We start from the raw sequence: 21,538 nt of genomic DNA, 5'->3' as shown, positions 1-21,538 counted from the left end.
ATGGAAAGGCAGCGGCGAGTTATATAGCGGAGGGAAGCGTAGTCTGGAATATACGAGAAACAGGTGACGTAATCGAGAGCCGGCGAGGAAGGCGAGACAGCACGCAGTCGCTGGTGAGGCGAGTGAGCAGACGGAGCAAGGTAAGTCCAGGAGGAATGTTTATTGCAGCACGACGGCGAAGTATGCAGAAGGTAAGATGTAAGATGGAGATAGTAGCCATGATTTAGGGAGCACGTAACATAGTCCCACCACCCAGAAGATTCCGAAGGATTCGTGACGGAGGTGTGGTGAGACGTAGATGGAGAAGAAATGTGACGAAGGTCCCACGATGTCCCGGAGAGGCGCCATCTTAGGAACACGCAGAAGGATGCAGTTGATAACACCAGGTACGAAAACAGAGGAAAAAAATATAAGCAGCATGAAGAAAGGAAGAAGAAGGGGTAAGAGGATAAATGGAAAGAAGAGAAGGAAAGAGGTGAGAAGAAGGAACGATCCGGATCGTATACAGTGAAAATAGTAAAATTGTATGTGGCCTGGAAAAGTATTACCATTTTTTTGTGTACATACTAAGACAAAGTAATATTAACAATTAATGTTTCCCCATATATAAAAGAAAACAAATCTCAAAAGAGAAAAATAAATTTTGAAGGTGGGGATCAGGCATGAGTGAATTCAGCATTGGGAGCAGGGCAGGGTGAGCAGAGAAGAAAAAACAGGAGCAAAATAAGCTAATATAACAAAAGGGGGAGTCATGCCTGGGCGAACTTTATAACATGTTGTTTGAGTCATCAGTCCATAGACTGGTTTGATGCAGCTCTCCATGCCACCCTATCCTGTGCTAACCTTTTCATTTCTACGTAACTGTTGCATCCTACATCTGCTCTAATCTGCTTGTCATATTCATATCTTGGTCTACCCCTACCGTTCTTACCACCTACACTTCCTTCAAAAACCAACTGAACAAGTCCTGGGTGTCTTAGAATGTGCCCTATCATTCTATGTCTTCTTCTCGTCAAATTTAGCCAAATCGATCTCCTCTCACCAATTCGATTCAGTATCTCTTCATTCTTAATTCGATCTATCCATCTCACCTTCAGCATTCTTCTGTAACACCACATTTGAAAAGCTGCTATTCTCTTTCTTTCTGAGGTAGTTATCGACCATGTTTCACTTCCATACAATGCCACGCTCCACACGAAAGTCTTCAAATACATCTTTCTAATTCCGATGTCAATATTTGAAGTGAGCAAATTTCTTTTCTTAAGAAAGCTCTTCCTTCCTTGTGCTAGTCTGCATTTTATGTCCTCCTTACTTCTGCCATCGTTAGTTATTTTACTACCCAAGTAACAATATTCATCTACTTCCTTTAAGACTTCATTTCCTAATCTAATGTTTCCTGCATCACCTGCCTTCGTTCGACTGCACTCCATTACTTTTGTTTAGGACTTATTTATTTTCATCTTGTACTCCTTACCCAAGACTTCATCCATACTACTCAGCAACTTCTCGAGATCTTCTGCAGTCTCAGATAAAATAACAATATCTTCGGCAAATCTCAAGGTTTTGATTTCCTCTCCTTGGACTGTGATTCCCTTTCCAAATTCCTCTTCGATTTCCTTTACTGCCTGTTCTATGTAAACATTGAAAAGGAGAGGGGACAAACTGCAGCCTTGCCCCACTCCTTTCTGGATTGCTGCTTCTTTTTCAAAGCCCTCGATTCTTATCACTGCAGACTGATTTTTATACAGATTGTAGATAATTCTTCGTTCTCGGTATCTGATCCCTATCATCTTCAGAATCATAAATAGCTTGGTCCAATCAACATTTTCGAATGAATTTTCTAGATCTACGAATGCCATGTACGTGGGCTTGTCCTTCTTGATTCGATCTTCTAAGATCAGACGTAAAGTCAGGATTGCTTCACGTGTTCTTACATTTCTTCTGAAGCCAAATTGATCTTCTCCCAACTCAGCTTCAACTTGTTTTTCTATTCTTCTGTAAATAATACGTGTTAAAATTTTGCAGGCATGAGGTACTAAACTAATGGTGCGGTAGTTTTCACACCTGTCAGCACCGGCTTTCTTGGGAATAGGTATAACAACATTCTTCCGAAAATCAGATGGGACTTCTCCTGTCTCATACATCTTGCACACTAAATGGAATAACCTTTCCATGCTGGTTTCTCCTAAGGCAGTCAGTAATTCAGAGGGAATGTCATCACTTCCAGGTACCTTGTTCCTATTTAGGTCACTCACAGCTCTGTCAAACTCTGACCTCAAAATTGGATCTCCCATTTCATCAGCATCAACAGCCTCTTCATGTTCCAGAACCAAATTATCTACATCTTTACCTTCATACAACTGTTGGATATGCTCCTCCCATCTTTCTGCTTTGTCTTCTCTCCCTAGAAGTGGTTTTCCATCTGAGCTCTTAATATTCATACACCTAGATTTCCTTTCTCCAAAGGTTTCCTTGATTTTCCTGTATGCAGCATCTACCTTTCCTAGGACCATACAGCCTTCGACATCCTTGCACATCTCCTTCAGCCATTCTTCCTTAGCTACCTTGCACTTTCTATCCACTTCATTCTTTAATCGCCTGTATTCTTTTCTGCCCTCTTCATTTGTAGCATTCTTGTATTTTCGTCGTTCATCAATCAGGTCTAGTATCGCCTGAGTTATCCACTGGTTCTTAGTTGATCTTTTCTTCCTTCCTAACATTTCTTCAGCAGCCCTACTGACTTCATTTTTCATGACTCTCCACTCTTCCTCTACAGTGTTTCCTTCAGCCTTTTCATTTAGACCTTGTGCAACATGTTCCTTGAAACAATCCCTCACACTCTTTTCTTTCAACTTGTCTAGATCCCATCTTTTTGCATTCTTTCCTTTCTTCAATTTCTTCAACTTCAGATGGCATTTCATGACCAACAAGTTGTGGTCAGAGTCCACGTCTGCTCCTGGGAAAGTTTTGCAATCCAACACCTGGTTTCTGAATCTCTGCCTAATCATAATGAAGTCTATTTGATACCTTCCAGTGTCTCCAGGTCTCGTCCACGTATACAGCCGTCGTTTGTGGTGTTTGAACCAAGTATTGGCAAGGACTAAATTATGATCAGTGCAGAATTCAACCAGCCGACTTCCTCTTTCGTTTCTTTGTCCCAATCCAAATTCTCCTACTGTACTACCTCTCCTCCTTGGCCTACCACTGCATTCCAGTCTCCCATCACAATTAGATTCTCGTCACCTTTTACATATTGTATTAAATCTTCTATCTCCTCATATATTCTTTCGATTTCTTCATCGTCCGCTGAACTAGTAGGCAAATAGACCAGCACTATTGTGGTGGGCATTGGTTTGGTGTCTATCTTGACGACAATAATTCTTTCACTATGCTGGTCGTAGTAGCTTACCCGCTGCCCTATTTTCTTATTCATTATTAAACCAACTCCTGCATTTCCCCTGTTTGATTTTGTGTTGATAATTCGGTAGTCGCCTGACCAAAAATCTTGTTCTTCCTGCCTACGTACTTCACTTATACCAACTACATCTAACTTTAGCCTATCCATCTCCCTTTTCAGATTCTCTAACCTACCACAATGATTCAAACTTCTAACATTCCACGCTCCGACTCGTAGAATGTCAGTATCCATCTTCCTGATGATCGCCCCCTCTCGTGTAGTAAACACCCGGAGATACGAATGGGGGACTAGTTTACCTCCGGAATATTTTACCCGGGAGGAAGCCATCATCAGTACATCATTCATACAGAGAGAGCTGCATGTCCTCGGGAGTTAGTTACGGCTGTAGTTTCCCGTTGCTTTCAGCCGTGTAGCAGTATCAACACAGCTAGGCCATGTTGAGTATTATTACAAGGCTGTGTCAGTCAATCATCTAGACTGCCGCCCTTGCAACTACCGAAAGGCTGCTACCCCCCTTTCGATGAACCATTCCTTAGTCTGGTCTCTCAACAGATACCCATCCGATATGTTTGCACCTGCGGCTCGGCTATCTGCATCATTGGGACACGCAAGCCTCCCCACCCCGGCAAGGTCACATGGTTCGCAGAGGAGGACTTTATAACAAGGAAACAAGAAGGGAGGGAGAAAAAAGTGACAGCTGAGTGATCAATACCATTTCCCCCCTGCCAGCAACAAGAAAAAAAATAAATATAGAACGGTTTTAATTGAGAAAAATGGGCTTTTTTAAATGTCAGTATGGTTCTGAGTGGATTGGAGTTGGGCAGTATTCGGAGAGGGAAAAGAAAGGATCCGAAAAGGGCCAAGCCAAGGAGGAGAAAATTTGGCAGAAAGATTCTGAGATGGGGAACTGACAGGGTGATTCTTAAGTAAGACAAGATCAATAAGCTTAAATTTATGGTTTCCAACCCGAGCATTACGGACTTTTTTATGAAGATCCCTAGCATGAAGTAGATGTTGAAGAGCACGTTCCAACTGGGACTGTGTAAGGAGGTGGGGGGTTATCCAACAAGGAGGGTAAGTCCCAAGTTAAAGAAAGAGGGGTGTGTAGTTCCCTGCCTAAAAAGAGCTTAGCCGGGGTATAAGAAGTGGAACTGTTGATAGTAGAATTTAATGCTAACACAAAATATGGAAGTTCAGTGCCCCATGATTTATGATCATGGGAATGAAAAATGGTTAAAAAGATTTCAAATTGCGATAGTAGCGTTCAACGATATTAGCTTGAGGATGGTAAGGTGAAGTACAAATCTATTTAATGCCAGAAGAAAAACAAAAATTATAAAAACCTTAGAAGTGAAAATCGATGCATTATCAGAAACAACGACCTTCGGAAGACCAGTAATCGGAAAATTTTGATTAGATAGCAGATTTATGATAATTTGCGAAGAAATGTTACGCAAAGGGCGGACGATAAGGAATTTAGAAAAGCCATCAAGTAAGGTAAAAATATAGGTGTTAGACTTAAAAGATTTCACAAGTGGGCCGATGATATCAATGTAAAATTTTTCAGCAGGACAGGTGGCAGGAGACGCAGCATAAGTACCATACGGAAGATGATTTAGGGGCTTATGTTTCTGACATAAGTCACATGAACGAACCCAAGAAAAAACATCTTTACGCATTTGAGGCCAGAAATTTGAGAAGCAAGGCGGGCGTAGGTCTTAGCTCTACCAAAGTGCCCTCCAACAGGGGAACCATGAAAATATTGAAAATCATTGAGCGTAAAGCAGAAGGAAGAACAAGACGAAGGGTAGCCTTAGGAGTAGGTTTGAAAATAATTAACTGATTCTGGAAACGGAAAGGACCAGAATAATCAGGGGAGGAAAGATCTCGAGCAAGTTGTTGGCAGTACGGGTCAAGTTCTTGATATTGTAAGCAAGACTGAAAAGAAAGAGGAAAATTTGTAAGAGAAGATACAGAGGTAATGGAATTAATCGGAAGAGAATCTATTTCAGAATCATAAGATTGATGATCTTCAAAAAGACGGGATAGAGCATCAGCAACAGAATTGTTGTAACAGAAATAAAATTAAGAGAAAACTTGAATCGGGATAACCGGAGCAACCAACGACCGGTGCGACCTATTTTAGGCGCATTATGAAGAAGCCACGAAAGAGCTTTATTATCAGTACTGACAATAAATTCACGGTGATCAAGATAGTCGGCAAAGTGCTCAATGGAAAGAATGAGGGCAAGGTCTTCTTTTTCATAGGTGGAATATTTGCGTTCAAGAAGTGATAAGATGCGGCTGAAATAGGCAACGGGGAGAGTGTGGCCATCAATGGTTTGTTGCAAAACGGCACCGATAGCTACATCAGAGGCGTCAGTGGAAAGTTCAAAGTTTACATTAAAATCAGGAATCTGCAAAAGAGGAGCGTGAGACAATTTAGATGTCATGAGATCAAATGCAGTTTGTTGAGGGGATGACCAATGAAATTTGATGCCTTTCCTATTGAGAAGATTTAAAGGTTCAGAGATTAATAAAAAATTTGGAATGTACTTGGCATAGAAACCAACCATCCCAAGAAAGGAACGTAATTGTTTCAGGTTCTTGGGAGGAGGTACTTTATGAATGGCGGAAACTCTATCGGGATCAACCGCGATACCTTGGGAACTCAAAATATGTCCAAGAAATGTAATGGAAGTTTGTGCAATCAAAACCTTCGAAGGGTTAACATTGCGAAGACGAGTGAGAACTTCACGAACGTGGGACAAATGAGGTTGAAGATCAGGAGAATAAATCAAAATGTCATCAATAAAGAGAAACAAATACTTATACTTAATGTCAGAAAACAACGAATCAACAAAACGTTGCATTATCTGTGAACCAAGATTTAAACCAAAAGGAACTTTTTGAACTTGTATAAGCCATTGGGAGTGATAAAAGCAGTGTAACGAGAACTGATTTCGTCCAAAGGAATTTGATTGTAAGCAGAATTGAGATCGAAAATGGTAAAATATTTGGAACCGGAAAAATGTTGGAAAGCAGATTGTAATTTAGGCATGGGGTAGGCGTCATATAATATCCTATCATTCAGCTTCCTGTAATCCACAATAAATCTAACGGAGCCATCGGGCTTATCAACAACAAAAGCAGGTGAAGCGTAATTAGAAGACGAAGGAATGATAGTATTATTTTTAAGCATTTTGTCAGTTAATTGGTTCAAGACCTTCATCCTAGGAGGGCGAAGAAAACAAGGGGAGGAACGGACTGGAGTTGAATCAGTAAGGTCAATATGTGCAGACAAATGTTTGGCAGTACCCAAAGTTGGGGTGATGACGTCAGAGAATTCAGTAAGCAAAGCTTGGATGTGATCGGAATGAACAGAAGTGATATTAGAAGAAGTAGAATGTAAAGAATGAGGGTAATCGAGAGTATCCACCAACGGGACTGACTTGGAAGAAAAATGAAAAAAACCCTAGAATGCAAGGAATCAAGAACAATACCGGCATGAGAAAAGAAATCATAACATAAAACAATAGGAGATGATAAATCTTTTACAACAAGAAAAGTGAAAGGCCAAGAGAAATATTGCATTTTGATATTCAAAGAGATCGTACCAAGAACATGCAAGGATTGATTCGAAGCAGAAAGACATTGAGTAGAGGATGGAAGATAATGCAGTTGGGGAGAAATTGACTTTAAAGATTCAAAAAACTGGAAACTAATAAGAGAAACTGCAGCTCCTGAATCAAGTAAAGCAACAGAGGGTAAATTGTTTACAGTTACAAGAACGTGGGAGGTGCGAGGTAAAAATGAGGCAAAATCAGTCGAAAATTCGGAAGCATGTATTGAGGAGTAAGGTTGAGATACCTGACAAACGAAAGGCAGGTTTTTTCCCCAAGTAAACGTCTATTGCCCAACGACGTGGGTGAAAGGTGTTTCCAGAAGGCTCAGTGTTACAATATTTTGTAATGTGGCCAGGGGCACGAACAGCAGGAACGGAAGTGAGAGGCAATGATAGAGGTAACGAAGTAGAATGAATTACTGGTGGTGGAACAGAAGCATAATAAGAATGATCACCTAAAGAATTAATAGCATGTTGATGAGCTAAATTACATACCTGAAAAAGGGAAACAGGAGGATTAAGTACATTAAATAGCAGACAGAATGACGGAGCGGCGTAGAATTGTACAATGGAAATTAATCCCGAAGTATTATAAGCAATATTCAGAATATCACTATAGGTGATGATTGAATCTAAGTAATCATGTGCTGGTTCAGTAGGCAATTGATGACGTCGAATGAACTCGGTACTCAGTTTATATCGAACTTCAAGGGGTAAAAAATAATTATAAATGGCATGCCTTAATTCATACCAATTAGAAAAATTGGACATATTATCTAACCAAAAGGTTGAAATAACCCGTAGTCGGATAAGAGGTCAATTAATTGCGGAAAAGAAGCGACCTTAATGTTTAAAAATTTTCGAACCAAAAAAAGCCAGATAGTTAGGCTACGAGGGTCCGTTGTCTGTAATTGAGGAACTTGTAGTAATGATTGCCTAATAATCTGTATATTGAGTGAGCTGTCAACTGAAGCATTTTGAGGTACCGGAGGAGCAGAATAGCCAGGTGGAGACGGAGCCATAGGATACTGTTGGAAAGAAGGTTTTACATCTTCGGTTAATAGGTCAGGTGTATAACTGGTAGATGATGGGTAAATGGAAGGGGAAGAAGAACTAGAAAAGGAAATTAAGTCACGAACAGGAGGGTTAGGCGAAGATAAATTATGGGGTAATGTGGAAGGTAATGGAGTAGAATCTTCTCCTAACGGAAAATTATCAGAAAAAACATACCATCTTTGAAGTTAGAGAAAAATAGAAAAAATGAACAAGAGAGAAGAGGTACAGAATGAGTATACTAGGACAAGTTAAAATGAAAAATATTCTGCTACCATTTTTGATGGAATCTTTTAATTTGTTTTTTAGCGTTTACGTTAACGAAAATTGATAATATCTGTAGATAGACGATATAATACAAAATGCAGAAAATCCAAGTTATAAGTCAGTGTATATGTAGAACCCAAAGCACTGAGCCCAAGGTCACGCGCAAGTGAAAACACCAGCCAAGTCTATTGTAGCGCATAAGCAGTACTCGCGAGTTCAACTACCAGATGGCATGGGAAGAAAGGAGGCATAGCAATCAGAATAAATTCCAAGGTGTCAGCAGAATAGCGCAGAGATTATTTTCTGGACCCTTACCCAGAAGGTATACCGTGGTAAGTGCATAAAAGAAAAAGGGGAGGGGAAGCAGGGATAGCAAAAACAGCCCAAACAACAAGGTTTAAATCACAAGATGTATTACAAGACCACCAGAAGGAAACATTTTTACAATCAAGAAACAACTTTGATGAATATGAAACAAAAATAACAGTAATTACAACGTATAAGTGCGTAAGCAAGAATTCGAAACTTAGCATAGAACTCCTCAAGGGAAAATAGATTTTGAGATTGTAACAAAATCTTCTAAGTTGTGTTAGTAATAGAAAAAGAATTTATGAGGACAATGATAGAGACTATGAGTAGACCTAATTATAACCCTGTTAACAAAACAAAATATATACATTTGCGGAAACACATTATGGAATAACTGGAAATAGCATGTCTTATGGATAAATAGCAAAGCGATCTAACAACAATATTTTTACATTAAAAGAGAAAAAGCACCATGTGAGAAAAGTTAACGAAGGGTATAGGCCACTATTACAATTAAGAACGACGTAAAATTTGTGAAAATAGAAAGGAGGTCAACGGAACAGGAAAAGAAATACGCAGGGAGAGGGAAAATAATGCAGGATTAAAGGGAATGGGGAGGGAGAGAGAGGGTAAAAATCAGGCTGCAGTGTCTATTTCCGTATTAATAAAATCACGCACACACAGGGCGTAGACAAAGTTCCGTGTCAATGGTAGAGTTCGCCGAAGCACAATCCTTTTCCACAAGATTCTGATCAAGTCTGTAGGATTTGAAGTTGTTTAACAAGCGACATGAGGTGCCCAGAATGGGCCAAAGTTCAAAAAAAAATATGAATGCTAAGGCCTGAAGGGCTAAGAAGTGAATAAAATCGAAAGTATTAAGACAAGTCCGCTCACCCTGCACAAAGATGATATGATGTGACGTAGAATAGAATGTTTAAAATAGCCACGGACCAGCCGTGCGAACGAGTTCCTGCTCCCACTGCTTTACATGCACAATGAATACCTGACCGCAGATGGAAAGGCAGCGGCGAGTTATATAGCGGAGGGAAGCGTAGTCTGGAATATACGAGAAACAGGTGACGTAATCGAGAGCCGGCGAGGAAGGCGAGACAGCACGCAGTCGCTGGTGAGGCGAGTGAGCAGACGGAGCAAAGTAAGTCCAGGAGGAATGTTTACGGCAGCACGACGGCGAAGTATGCAGAAGGTAAGATGTAATGTGGAGATAGTAGCCATGATTTAGGGAGCACGTAACAACCCTGACCACGATGTCACAATAATGCTTCATAAAACTTGCCAAATTCATCCTCATCTGCAACCTCACATGGTGAATACACGGAGACAATTCTAGTCCTAATTCCTCCAAGTGACAAATCTACCCACATCATTCACTCATTTACGTGCCTAACAGAAACTATGTTGCGTGCAATGGTATTCCTGATAAAGAGCCCTACCCCAAACTCTGCCCTTCCCTTTCTAACACCCGTCAAGTCACTTTATAATCTCCTATTTCTTCTTCGTTATCTCCTCTTACCCGAATATCACTTACTCCTAGCACATCCAGATGCATCTTCTTTGCTGACTCAGCCAGTTCTGCTTTCTGTCTTCCATAAGCCCCATTAATATTGATAGCTCCCCATCGAATTCCATTGCTTTCGCCAAGTTGTTTCCGAGGAGTCCCTCACCTGTCAAATGGGAGTGGGACTCCCTTACTCCCATAGGTCCGAGGCTTGTTTAAAATGTTCTGAGCTCGGTAAATTCATGAAGCAGGATGCTACCCTACTTGCACATAGTCCAAGTGAGGATCTCTCCTCTAACGGGTTATGGACCACTGGTGAGTTGTATAGTCCTAGCCGCCTGAGTATAGGAAGGGCCACGACTCAGAATATGTCCGAGGTGCCCACTCCCATTCCATAGCAACTGGTATCCCGACTCTCAGGATCACTCACTATGCCACTCAGCCGTTGCGCATGGTTCACGAACTAGGACGTGACTACAGTAACTCACACCATGAACCACGTTCTTAATAATAACCTATTGCAATTAGGATACGTATGAACGTAGTTTAAAATCATTGTAGTGTATTATATTAGGTATCTTATTATAAATTAGTGTGTTTATTCTGTTACTGTGAAATATTTGTGTAGTATGGTATCTGTAGTATCTGTAGTATTTGTGGTATCTGTATTAACTATCTTACTAGAATTCTGTTGCAGTCATTAGGGTAGACATAGCTGCAGTTTAGAATTGTGTAGGCCTAATTCTTGTTTATTACTTTCGGTTTTCTGTAATTAACAGTAATTTTCATTCTTTTAGGGTGTTGTAGAAAAAATCGTACAACCAAATAGTACTGTAGTGTAGTAGTAGATTATATTTATTACCTTGCTGTTGTGTGATCTTTGTGAACTATCCTAGACAATATTTATTTCCTTTCATTTTTATAGGCAATATATCTATCCATTCATTTTTATTTTGCACAGAATAAGTTATTTTACTCTTCCTTTTCTCGTCATTATTCCGTAAATAATTTCTAAGGAGTGCAAGTGTAGAAACTGTGGGTGTGGCCACGCATTAGGGAGTATGAGGGAGGAGTTGGAGAGTTTGAGGGAGATAATTTGAATTCTCTCAGTGGACATGAAGGAAAGTAGGCCTCCCTCAAAAAATGTACAGGATACAGTAGGTGTAAAGGAGGGATGGGAAGGAAATGGGGGAATTGTAGAAGACAGGTGGTCTAATGTTTTAAGGGAAGGAGGTTTCAGGCTAAGGATTCTGTTCAGGAGCAGAATTCAGCACAGGTGTCTGTGAGAAATCGGTACGAGTCGCTGCAGGTACAACAACCGCGGAAAGATGAGGAACAGGAAACTGTTGCTGAAATGTGTGGAAGTAGGAGGAAGGAAAAAGGCAGGAAAGGGAAATGTAGTGTAGTGGAAAAGAAATCACAGGTGGAACAGGGTCATGGGAGGGAGAAATGGGAGGAGGAAGTAGCTTCTGCAGCAGTGAGAGAAGATAGGGCTGACCAGGAGGGGAGGGGATCAAATGAGGTGGGTAGGGTTGAGGCTCGGGTCATGGGGTATTCCATGGTTAGACACGCGGGGAAAGTCTGTGGAGGAAAGGGAACCAGGGTAGAGTGTTATCCAGGAATTAGGTTGAGGCAGATGTTGAGGAAAGTAGAAAAGGAAGAGGGAAAGGAGAAGGTGGTAGTGTTTCACGTTGGTACACACAACGCAAGGCAAGCTGGCATAAGTACCAACATAGTTGGGGATGTGTGAGATCTGGTAAATGCAGCACGGATGCAGTTTACGGAAGCGGAAGTTATCAGTGGTATGCTGCGTAGGAGGGATACTGACTGGAAGATGATTGGGGATTTAAATGAGACTATGGATTGGGTATGTGGGAAACTGGGAGTGCGATTTCTCGATCCTAATGGGTGAGTAGCAGGCAGGGATCTGCGCTCTGATGGCCTTCACTTAAACCGCAGTAGGTACATATAAGTTAGGAAATTGTTTTAGAAGGGTTATAGGCAGTTACATTCAGGGAAACGGGGTGGCCTTGGTAGCGGTGACAAGGGTACAGCGATCTGGAAGTCAAGTAGGGTTGATATAAAATAGTTAGTGTTGCACTTAGAAGTATTGTAAACAAAGGAATCGAATTAAGTACCGGTATGGAAAAGAACAATTTGCAGCGAGTGGGGGGTTTGGGTTGAAGCGATGACCTGTCCAAGTGCAAGTTAACGGCTGTATTTGGATTTGTTGATAACGTTGTGTAGGAACGCCCGGGGAGAAAACCATGCTGATTGGAGTTAAACAAGAATTCCAGCACGCTGTTAACTATCAGCCAATCCATTCATTTACATACAATTTATATTAAAGACACTGGCCTGTAATTTTCCTTGTCGTGTATACCGGCACCACATTAGCACACTCCCACTCACGCGACACGACTCTTTTAATAATGGAGTAGTTGAACAGCGTGCATAGGGATGGGGTTACAGCTTCCACGCACTGCAGTAAGATCCATGCCCGGGCCTGCTGCTGCATGTGGTCGTATTTTCCGTTGGGTGGTCGTCACTTCGGGTATGGAAAAGAACAAGTTTTTCCGTGGTTTCCCATTTTCACACCAGGCAAATGCTGGGGCTGTACCTTAATTAAGGCCACGGCCACTTCCTTCCAACTCCTAGGCTTTTCCTATCCCATCGTCGCCATAAGACCTATCTGTGTCGGTGCGACGTAAAGCCCCTAGCAAAAAAAAGAACAAGTTGCAGAGAGGGAGGGGGAGGGGTGGAAGCAATGACCTGTCCAAGTGCAAGTTAACGGCTGTATTTGGATTAACATAGTTCTCTTTAAAACTGTCGCTCAAAGCCTCACAGACGTCTTGTGGATTATTTACAACTTTACCGTTAGCGTGGAAAGAGCTAGGGGATGAGTTGCCACGTTTTACAAGTCAGAAATTTCCTCACCTCCTAATTATTTTGCTTATTTTAACGACGTAATTGTTGTAAGATTCGTGAATGAGTATCCACTTTCCTGTCATAAAACATCATCCAAAACACTGTACCACATAATCACTGAATTTAAAATGGCTGCTTCAACGACCTACCTACGAAGGTATCACATTCGGATTTGCCCCGTCCCGTTGCATACGCTAAATCAAATATGTAGGTCGAGTCATAAGTCATGACAACTATTTTTTTCTCGCGAACAGGAGACAACACAGAAAATCTAAGGTATGCATGTGGAAACGTACGGTATGTACTTGCGTATGATGCCACTAGATGGTGTATGTAAACAACAGTGTGGGTCTAAGCCTGCCCGTAAGTTCAGTGTGTGAGTGAGAGCGTCACAAAATGGAAGTCAATAAGCAGCAGCAACGATTATATATTAAAATAGCAGTTCTCTGCGACAGAAATGCACGCCAATGACATGCAGAGCTGCGGGAAGCATGAGGTGTGTTACTATGATCTAACCCCAAAGTCAAGAAGCCATTACGTGGACAACGGTTTGCTAACAAAGAGGACATCGTAACAGCATTTCTGAGAGAGGTATCACACGTTAGCGATACACATGCAGCGAATGGTATTCAGCGCCGGCCGCACCACTGGCAACGCACAGTGAAAACCTTGGATGATTATATCGAAGGTCTGCAACCAGTGGAGACCTGTCCTCTGTACGTAGTCTTGTGTATTTGCTGTCTGTACCACAATAAAACAATGTTTACCAATGGCCCGTGTTCTGTCACTTTCGTACGAGAATCTCCTGAAGTCATAATTTGTCTTCAGGCACTATGTATAAGTACATGCCCTATATTTCCAATTGCATACCTTAGATTTTCCGTGTTGTCTCCTGTTTGCGAGAAAAAGAATAGTTGCCATGACTTATGACTCGACCCTCGTAATGCACATTTACAACGTAATATACCTTCGTCTTAGCTCAGACGTACACATAACCTGGCTAGTGAAAAAATGCACGATGATAAACCGCCACTAAGTAACCTGCTACAGTTACCGGAATGATACAATACAATGGAAAGGTTGCACAGGGCACTTCTCCCAATGTTTGAATGAAATCGTAGTAATGAATACTCACTCGAAGTTGAGGTTAGATCCCCTCACGCCTCGCCACACTCGCCGATGACTTTGCGAACAAGTTCATGGTCTGATACCACGGTAATACATGCTTATTAGCACTTCACAGCAGACTTCCATACACGTGCAGTAGCACCTAAGTTAGTCAGATGTCCCAGCCGAACGTCAAGAGTCGAGACACAATTCTCGAGGAGACAAACCGACACGACCACCATTCAATACGACAAGACGATTGCACGCGTCAAAAAGGACAACTCTATCAGAGTCACAGGATCCTTTTTTCCTATATGGCAGTGATATTTTTACAACTTTCGAGAGGAATTTTTCAATTTTCTGTACTGATTGCTTGAATGACATTTTAAACTCTACTCTGTAAGTTGAGATTTATGAGTCACTTTGTCTCCATAGCACGATCTATTCGGTTAAGGGCCGGTCCCTTACACCTCCAGATTACCTCAAATTTTAATGATCCATGAAAGTCTGTGATAGAAAATGACAAACTGGCATGGGGACAGTCAAAAATAAAAGACAAAAAACATTAGGGGCCAGCATTATCTTCTAAACTCGTCACATGTGACACGCCGTTTTTAAAATTCTGAAGCATTGGCGTACTAACGCCCTGAAAATTATTGGGTAATATGCAACATGTTTAGAAATCAATTTCTTACAAAATGTTCTTCAAATTCAGCTCTCTTCCTTAACAAAGATTCCCAACTGTCGATGCCACAGAATGCCACCGATTTGACATAGTGTTCTTACAATGAACTAAATAATGTTTATAATACATTGGTAAATAAATACGGTGTTCTTACAATGACATAAATAATGATAATGATATATAAGTAAATGTATAACATACAAGAAAACCGGACTGTGAGGGACCGGAGACGCGTTTCACGGCTTGCGAATGAAAATCGCTTCCAAATTCGACATGAATTGCAGCAGTCAGCCTGTTAGTGGCAGAACATTGCTACGGGAACTGCATGCACTGACCTTGGAATACATAATGCCGTAAATACAAAACTGACTTCTTCACATGGGATTAGATTTCTTTACATTTACGAGTTGGGGCTGAAGATTGCTGGACGTGGAGTATGTAAGTAGCGCCTGTCTTCGGTACGTGGCTTGGAAGTAGCATGGTGTCTTGGTTTGGCACTGGTTCGGCTGTCCTGGTTGCTGACAGGCTGTCTGGCCTGGTTGGTCGTTAGGCCTGTCCGGGCATGGCTGATTCGTCGCTTTGCTTTTGGTGGCTCGGCTGATCTGGTCGCGACTGGCTGCTTGGATATCTTACTCTCTTCGTGCGTGTCGCATTCTAAAGAGCTAGTCTCTAATCTCGGAAATGGACTATCGCAGTCAGCTCTCAAGGTAATTATTCGACAAGCCCACAGAATCACTTTTTCCTATATAGAAGTGATGTTTTTACAATTTTCGAGAGCATTTTCTCAATTTTCTGTACTGATTGCTTGAATGGCATTTTAAACTCTACTCTATGTAGGTATGTATGTATGTATGTTGGATATTCAGCCCGAAGGCTGGTTTGATCTACAGCTCCACCAACAGCTGTCGTAGATAGATGTCACTGAAGAGGCATACTAGGAAAATGAGAAGTGAGGCAGTTTTCCGTTGCTGTCCTTACTAAGCCAGAAGTTGCTATTACATATCAGTCTGCCAAGCCCACTGAAATGCATGCACCAACCGACCCTGTGAGCGATATTTTCACACCATTCATAAGAGGGACTGGCTGCATAAGGAACGGTATTACTAGAATCGCTCATACCTCGGTCACTTTCGTATTGTCAAAGCCAAGGATAAGACTGAGACATGTCAATGAAAGTAACAAATTTATTCTTAATAATAATGTTATTTGCTTTACGTCCCACTAACTACTTTTACGGTCTTCGGAGACGCCGAGGTGCCGGAATTTAGTCCCGAATGAGTTCTGTTACGTGCCAGTAAATCTACTGACACGAGGCTGTCGTATTTGAGCACCTTCAAATACCACCGGACTGAGCCAGGATCGAACCTGCCAAGTTGGAGTTAGAAGGCCAGCGCCGTAACCGTCTGAGCCACTCAGCCCGGCCAAATTTATTCTAGCCCATACCAGAAGACAGAGTGCTCTGTAAACACTACATCCCACCAGCAAAGGCTTCTCTACTCTATAAGTTCAGAATTATGAGTCACCTAGCCTCCATAGCACGATCTATTCGGTTAAAGGCCGGTCCCTTACACCTCCAGATTACCTCAACTTTTAACGATCCATGAAGGTCTATGATAGAAAATGTCAAGCTGGCATGGGGGCAGTCAAAAGTAAGGGACAGAAAAACATTAGGCGCCAGCATTATACCTGTAATATCTTTATACTATTTATTGAATGTGTGACAAAACCACTGCGACAAACTTCGTCATACTGAAATAAGAAGGAAAAGATAGTTTTTATTGAATGATGACAATGCTATTGCCAGAATAACAAAACTTAAATATTATAAACAAGTGGTCCGCATATTCAATACAATTTATAATTTATTATATTAGTACATGTTTCGTCCCCTAAGGGACATCATCAGCTATTATAAATTAACATTAGTATATAAGAATGTCAAATAGATATTATTAAAATTATTATTAAAATACATCAATGTTTTAATGTGTCTTGCCAATACAAATTTGTTATTGTGTATTCTGATTTGTTTCCGATGCCCTTCAGTATTGTCGTATGTCTTTCAGTGTTCTCAGAATGAAGTGAAGGAAAGGTATTTTAATGGCTGAGTCATCACCTATATGAGTTGTCATCTAGCTTATGGAAACAGAATACTTTTAATTCACGAATAAGTAGAATCTGAGCTGTGGATATTTTGGTGTAGTTTTCCTTCATTTATATACTGTGCTTCTTTACTGTTTTGTGTAGCATCAATCAGATTAGAGGAAGTTCGGAAAAAACGTGAAGAGAGAAAATTGCAACGTCAAAAAGAACTTGAGGCTCGAAGAGCTACAAGACTCTCAGGTGGACCTATGAAACTTGGAGCAAAGAAGATGTAATATTCCTTAACACACCTTCAAAGCTTGCTGGTAAGATTTATTTTATTTAACCCTCCGCTAGTGACATGAATTTTACTCTCAACTTAAGTGACTTCGGTCCAGTAGACCGGCCTTAAATAATTCCATACTTTTCATTATTTTAGAGTATATTTTTAAGGAAGGGTATAGTACATAAGTATTTTATCATCTTAACCTTTATTTAAAATACACTTAAAATACACTTATACCACGTGACCGTGACGTCACGACCACGTGCTCTTGTTGGTAAACGAAGCCACGTGCGTTTTTGACAGCTGTCATCTTGACGGACCCTAACCTCACTCTTAAGGACAATAGAGCATCGCTAACCTCACTGCTACCATCTTTACGGCGCTAAACCTCAAGGCTTCTACCTTATGCATCTCGTATTGCGAAATTTAAAATCCAACAACACAACATCGCTAACCTCACTGCTGCCTTCCTGACGGGGTTAAACCTCACTGTTGCTATCTTGTTTATACGCTTGTGTTAGTTTACTGCTAATCGCTAAGCTGTTCGCATCATCGAAGTAGCGAGTAACAAGTGTCTAGCAGTTTTAAAGAAGAATCTGTTAGCAGAAGATAAAAGTCCGTCGTGGAAAACCCTATTTCTAGGTATATTTGCAAAGAGTGTGGAAAAGCATTTTCCCGAAGCTATCGCAAGAGACGTCATGAGATATCATGTAGGACAATTTTTCATTGCAAACATTGTAGAAGAGAGTTCAAGAACGCATACAACGCTCAACGTCATGAAGCCGCGTGTAATGTAGCTTCATCAAGAACAAAATACAAAGAGCTCAACCGTATTCAAGTGAACAATGATTTATGTTTAAAAAGTACACCTTTGCGAGAGATTTTTAATTCTCCCTTGTTGTCTTGGCCTGCTACAAGTTCTGTTACTAAGCACAAACTTCAAGTTAAAGAGAGGCAAGATCAAGATTATGATAATAAGGATAATGATGTTGATCAAAACAGTAGTAAAGGGAAAGAAGAAGAAGAAACCGAAGATCTCAATGTTTCATTGCCATTACAGCTTGATGAGTTTACTTCATTTTCTAAGCCTACTACACGTTCTGTCGCAGTGCAAACATTTCAAGAAGAGATACAAGATAAAGAAGAAAATTTCGACGCTTCATTGCTATCGAAACAAGTTAAGTTTGCTCCTAGAAACGCTACTGCTAAAGCACGTATTGCATCAAAACAAGTCCCTACACATCAACTGTCTGCACATGGGTTCAAAGTTCATAACAAGCCTCTGTTACCCTATGTAGACATAAGCTACTGTAAAGACCCCAACGTACTCGTAAAACGTTTGCAACTGCTAAGAGCCTATCATGATGCTGGTTACACAGAGTACGAAGCAGATATTTTTGAAATAGTGCATGAATTACGTCGTGTAGGTATTATTAAGTAATAGCTCTCTCTCGACAGTACAACTGCTTAAACACCTTCCTACAATCCCAGCGCTTACCCTCACCTAAGTCATCCTTCTGTAGTATATAGTCGATCGAGTATCTATATTCGTATAGATTATTTTCCAACATTCTCCCTTCCTTAGGGTGTTAACTCCGCCTCTAGATGTAGAGCCGTTCTCAAGCCCGGGTAAAGAGAGGAGAGGCACCCTAGCCCATTAGCCCTTTAGCCCATTAGCCCTTTAGCTCCTTTAGCCCCTTTGCCCATTAGCCCTTTAGTCTATTAGCCCTTTAGCCCTACAAGGAATGTGCGGCAATCTGATCTTCTTAGAACAAAGGTATCCCTGACATGTTCTAAACACATGTTGTGTCGAGTGCAGTATTCGATTCGATTCTATTCTTGTTATTACTTATTTAGTGATTTGAATACATCAAACAATGTTCTAAACGCATGTTGAAGTTAACGACATCGAGTACAGTGTTCGATTCTAGAATTGTTATGTTTCTTTTACTTATTTTGTAATCTGCAAATCTAAACGTGCACAACTATGATGACATCATCGCCGCAGCACATACACACTCTTGCTTTCATTATGCATACTTATTGCATTCCTTTGCCTCCTTAGTCTTGAGAGAACGATCAAGTCTAAATATGTACAATAACGTCATTACTGCAGCACGTGCTCACTCTAGCCTTCGCGATGCATGTTGATACTTGTACCTTAACAGGGGAGAAGGTCATAACAGCAGCCACCATCTTGTGTAGTAACCTCTAAGTGCTAATTAGCGTCGGGAAGGACATCTTGTCGTAAACTAAGGGTAGTCTCCTTCAAGATAGTAGATGAGAGGTTAGGTTCACGTATGCACTAAAGTTAATGATAGCGAACGGATTTTTTCAAATTACCCGCCACCACATTTCAAAGGTATGTAACTAAAGATAGCAGCACGGTGCCCTGTTGATTAACGATGGCAGCTGGATACAATTTCAAATTGCCGCTACCACATTTCAAAGGTAGTAGCTAAAGATGGGAGCACGGTGCTCTGTTAAGTAAATATGGCGGATGACAGCTGTTTAGAATTTTTCACATTTCCCGCTACTACGATAAAGATGGCTGCACGATGCTCTGTTGATTAAAGATGGCTGCTGTCAGCTTGTCAAAAAAGCACGTGGGCTTGTTTCCAAACAAGTGCACGTAGAAATTGCCGCCACCACATTTCAAAAGTAATAGCTAAAGATAGCAGCACGGTGCTCTGTTGATTAAAGATGGTTGGTGTCAAAAAGCATGTGGAATTTTTCAAATTGCCCGCCACCACATTTCAAAGGTAAGTAGCTAAAGAGGTCAGCACTAAGGTTAGCGATGCAAGATGTCGGATGACAGCTGTCACATGGAAATTACCCACTCCCCCACTACGTTAAGGGGAGCAGCACCGTGCTCTGTTGATTAAATATGGCAGCATGTCAAAAAGAACGTAGCTTTAAAGAGCACGTGGAATTTCAAATTGCCCTCTACCGTATACATAACAGCAGGCGTCATCTTGCGCAGTAGCCTCTAAGCTAGCTTACTTCATAAGAGCCTCTGTATAACCGCCATCTTGTGTGAGCACCCCTAGGCCGTCTCATAAGAGCCTGTGTATAACCGCCATCTTGTGCGAGCACCCGTAGGCCGTCTCATAAGGGGCTGTGTATAGCCGCCATCTTGCGCAAGCATCCCTAGGGTGTCTCATAAGAGCAGAAGTCATCTTGTGCAAGCACCCTTAAGCAGTCTCATAAGAAGCTATGTATAGCCGCCATTTTGTGTCCGCCATCTTGCGCAAGCATCCCTAGGGAGTCTCATAAAAGCAGTAGCCATCTTGTGCAAGCACCCTTAAGCAATCTCATAAGAAGCTATGTATAGCCGTCATCTTGTAGAATTAGATAACTGTCAATGCCTAAGGGCCTAAGTAGGAAGTATTCAAGATGGCGGAGAGCTCAGTCATAGTGTAAAGTGTGTGTCAAGGCAAACTCGTAAATCTGCAAGATAAACAGCAGCTAAGTGCCATTCGCGACCTAATCTCCGTAGTTTTAATAATCACCGTCCAAGACTGACAACGATCATGACGCTACGGGATGTAGTTCAAAAGGTATCGGCTATTGAAGATGCAATGCAGAATTTCCGCGCCCAACTCAAGGAGGTGACCAGCATCGCCAACCGGGAGGAGAAACTACAGCGGCTGGAGGAGGAGTTCTGTGCGTTTCAAGAGAAAGTGTCCGGTGAACTGAAAGACATAAAAAAACAATATTTTGAAAACAGAGGAAAAGCTGGACGAGCAAAGTGAACGGATGGACGAAGCGGAACAATATAGCCGCGGAAACTGTTTAATTTTGCATGGCGTCCCGGAAGCACCACGTGAAAACGTGTACGACAAAGTATTATCAACTATTAAAGAGAAACTGGATATCGAGATTAATATGTCAGACATTGACCGTTGCCATCGCCTAGGTGTTCCGAAGTGAACAACGGCTGATGTGGTTGCCACGGGTAAACGCCCTTTGATTATTAAGTTCCTGCGGTACCAGGATCGTGACCGCATCTGGAGGGCTAAGCGTCAGCTAAAAGGCACGCACCTTCCCCTGACGGAATCGCTCACGGGAACCAGGAAAAACATGTTAAATCACGCACGTGATCACTTTGGCTTAAATCGTGTCTGAGGCCAGGACGGTCGCATTGTTGTGCTATGTGACAATGGACAAAAAGTGCCTGTTACTACAATGGTACAACTTGTTAGTGTAATGTATAACACGAGTGAGCATTGATACGGGCTCATTGATGGGATGCCATTAAC

General features: G+C 41.4%; 1 protein-coding gene across 1 annotated transcript in view; it reads left to right on the top strand.

Moving 5' to 3' along the window:
* yata (N-terminal kinase-like protein yata) overlaps positions 1-21,538 on the top strand; it is an 882,319-nt gene that overhangs the window by 840,356 nt on the left and 20,425 nt on the right. Inside the window, exon 17 of the mRNA XM_067140315.2 lies at positions 17,156-17,316. Within this exon, the coding sequence (XP_066996416.2) occupies positions 17,156-17,286 (131 nt within the window). The 3' untranslated portion in view covers positions 17,287-17,316. The remainder of the gene's footprint in view (positions 1-17,155; positions 17,317-21,538) is intronic.

The sequence above is a fragment of the Anabrus simplex genome, chromosome 2, assembly GCF_040414725.1.
Source record: "Anabrus simplex isolate iqAnaSimp1 chromosome 2, ASM4041472v1, whole genome shotgun sequence".
NCBI lineage: Eukaryota > Metazoa > Arthropoda > Insecta > Orthoptera > Tettigoniidae > Anabrus > Anabrus simplex.
This window is presented reverse-complemented; position numbering and strand designations above follow the sequence as displayed.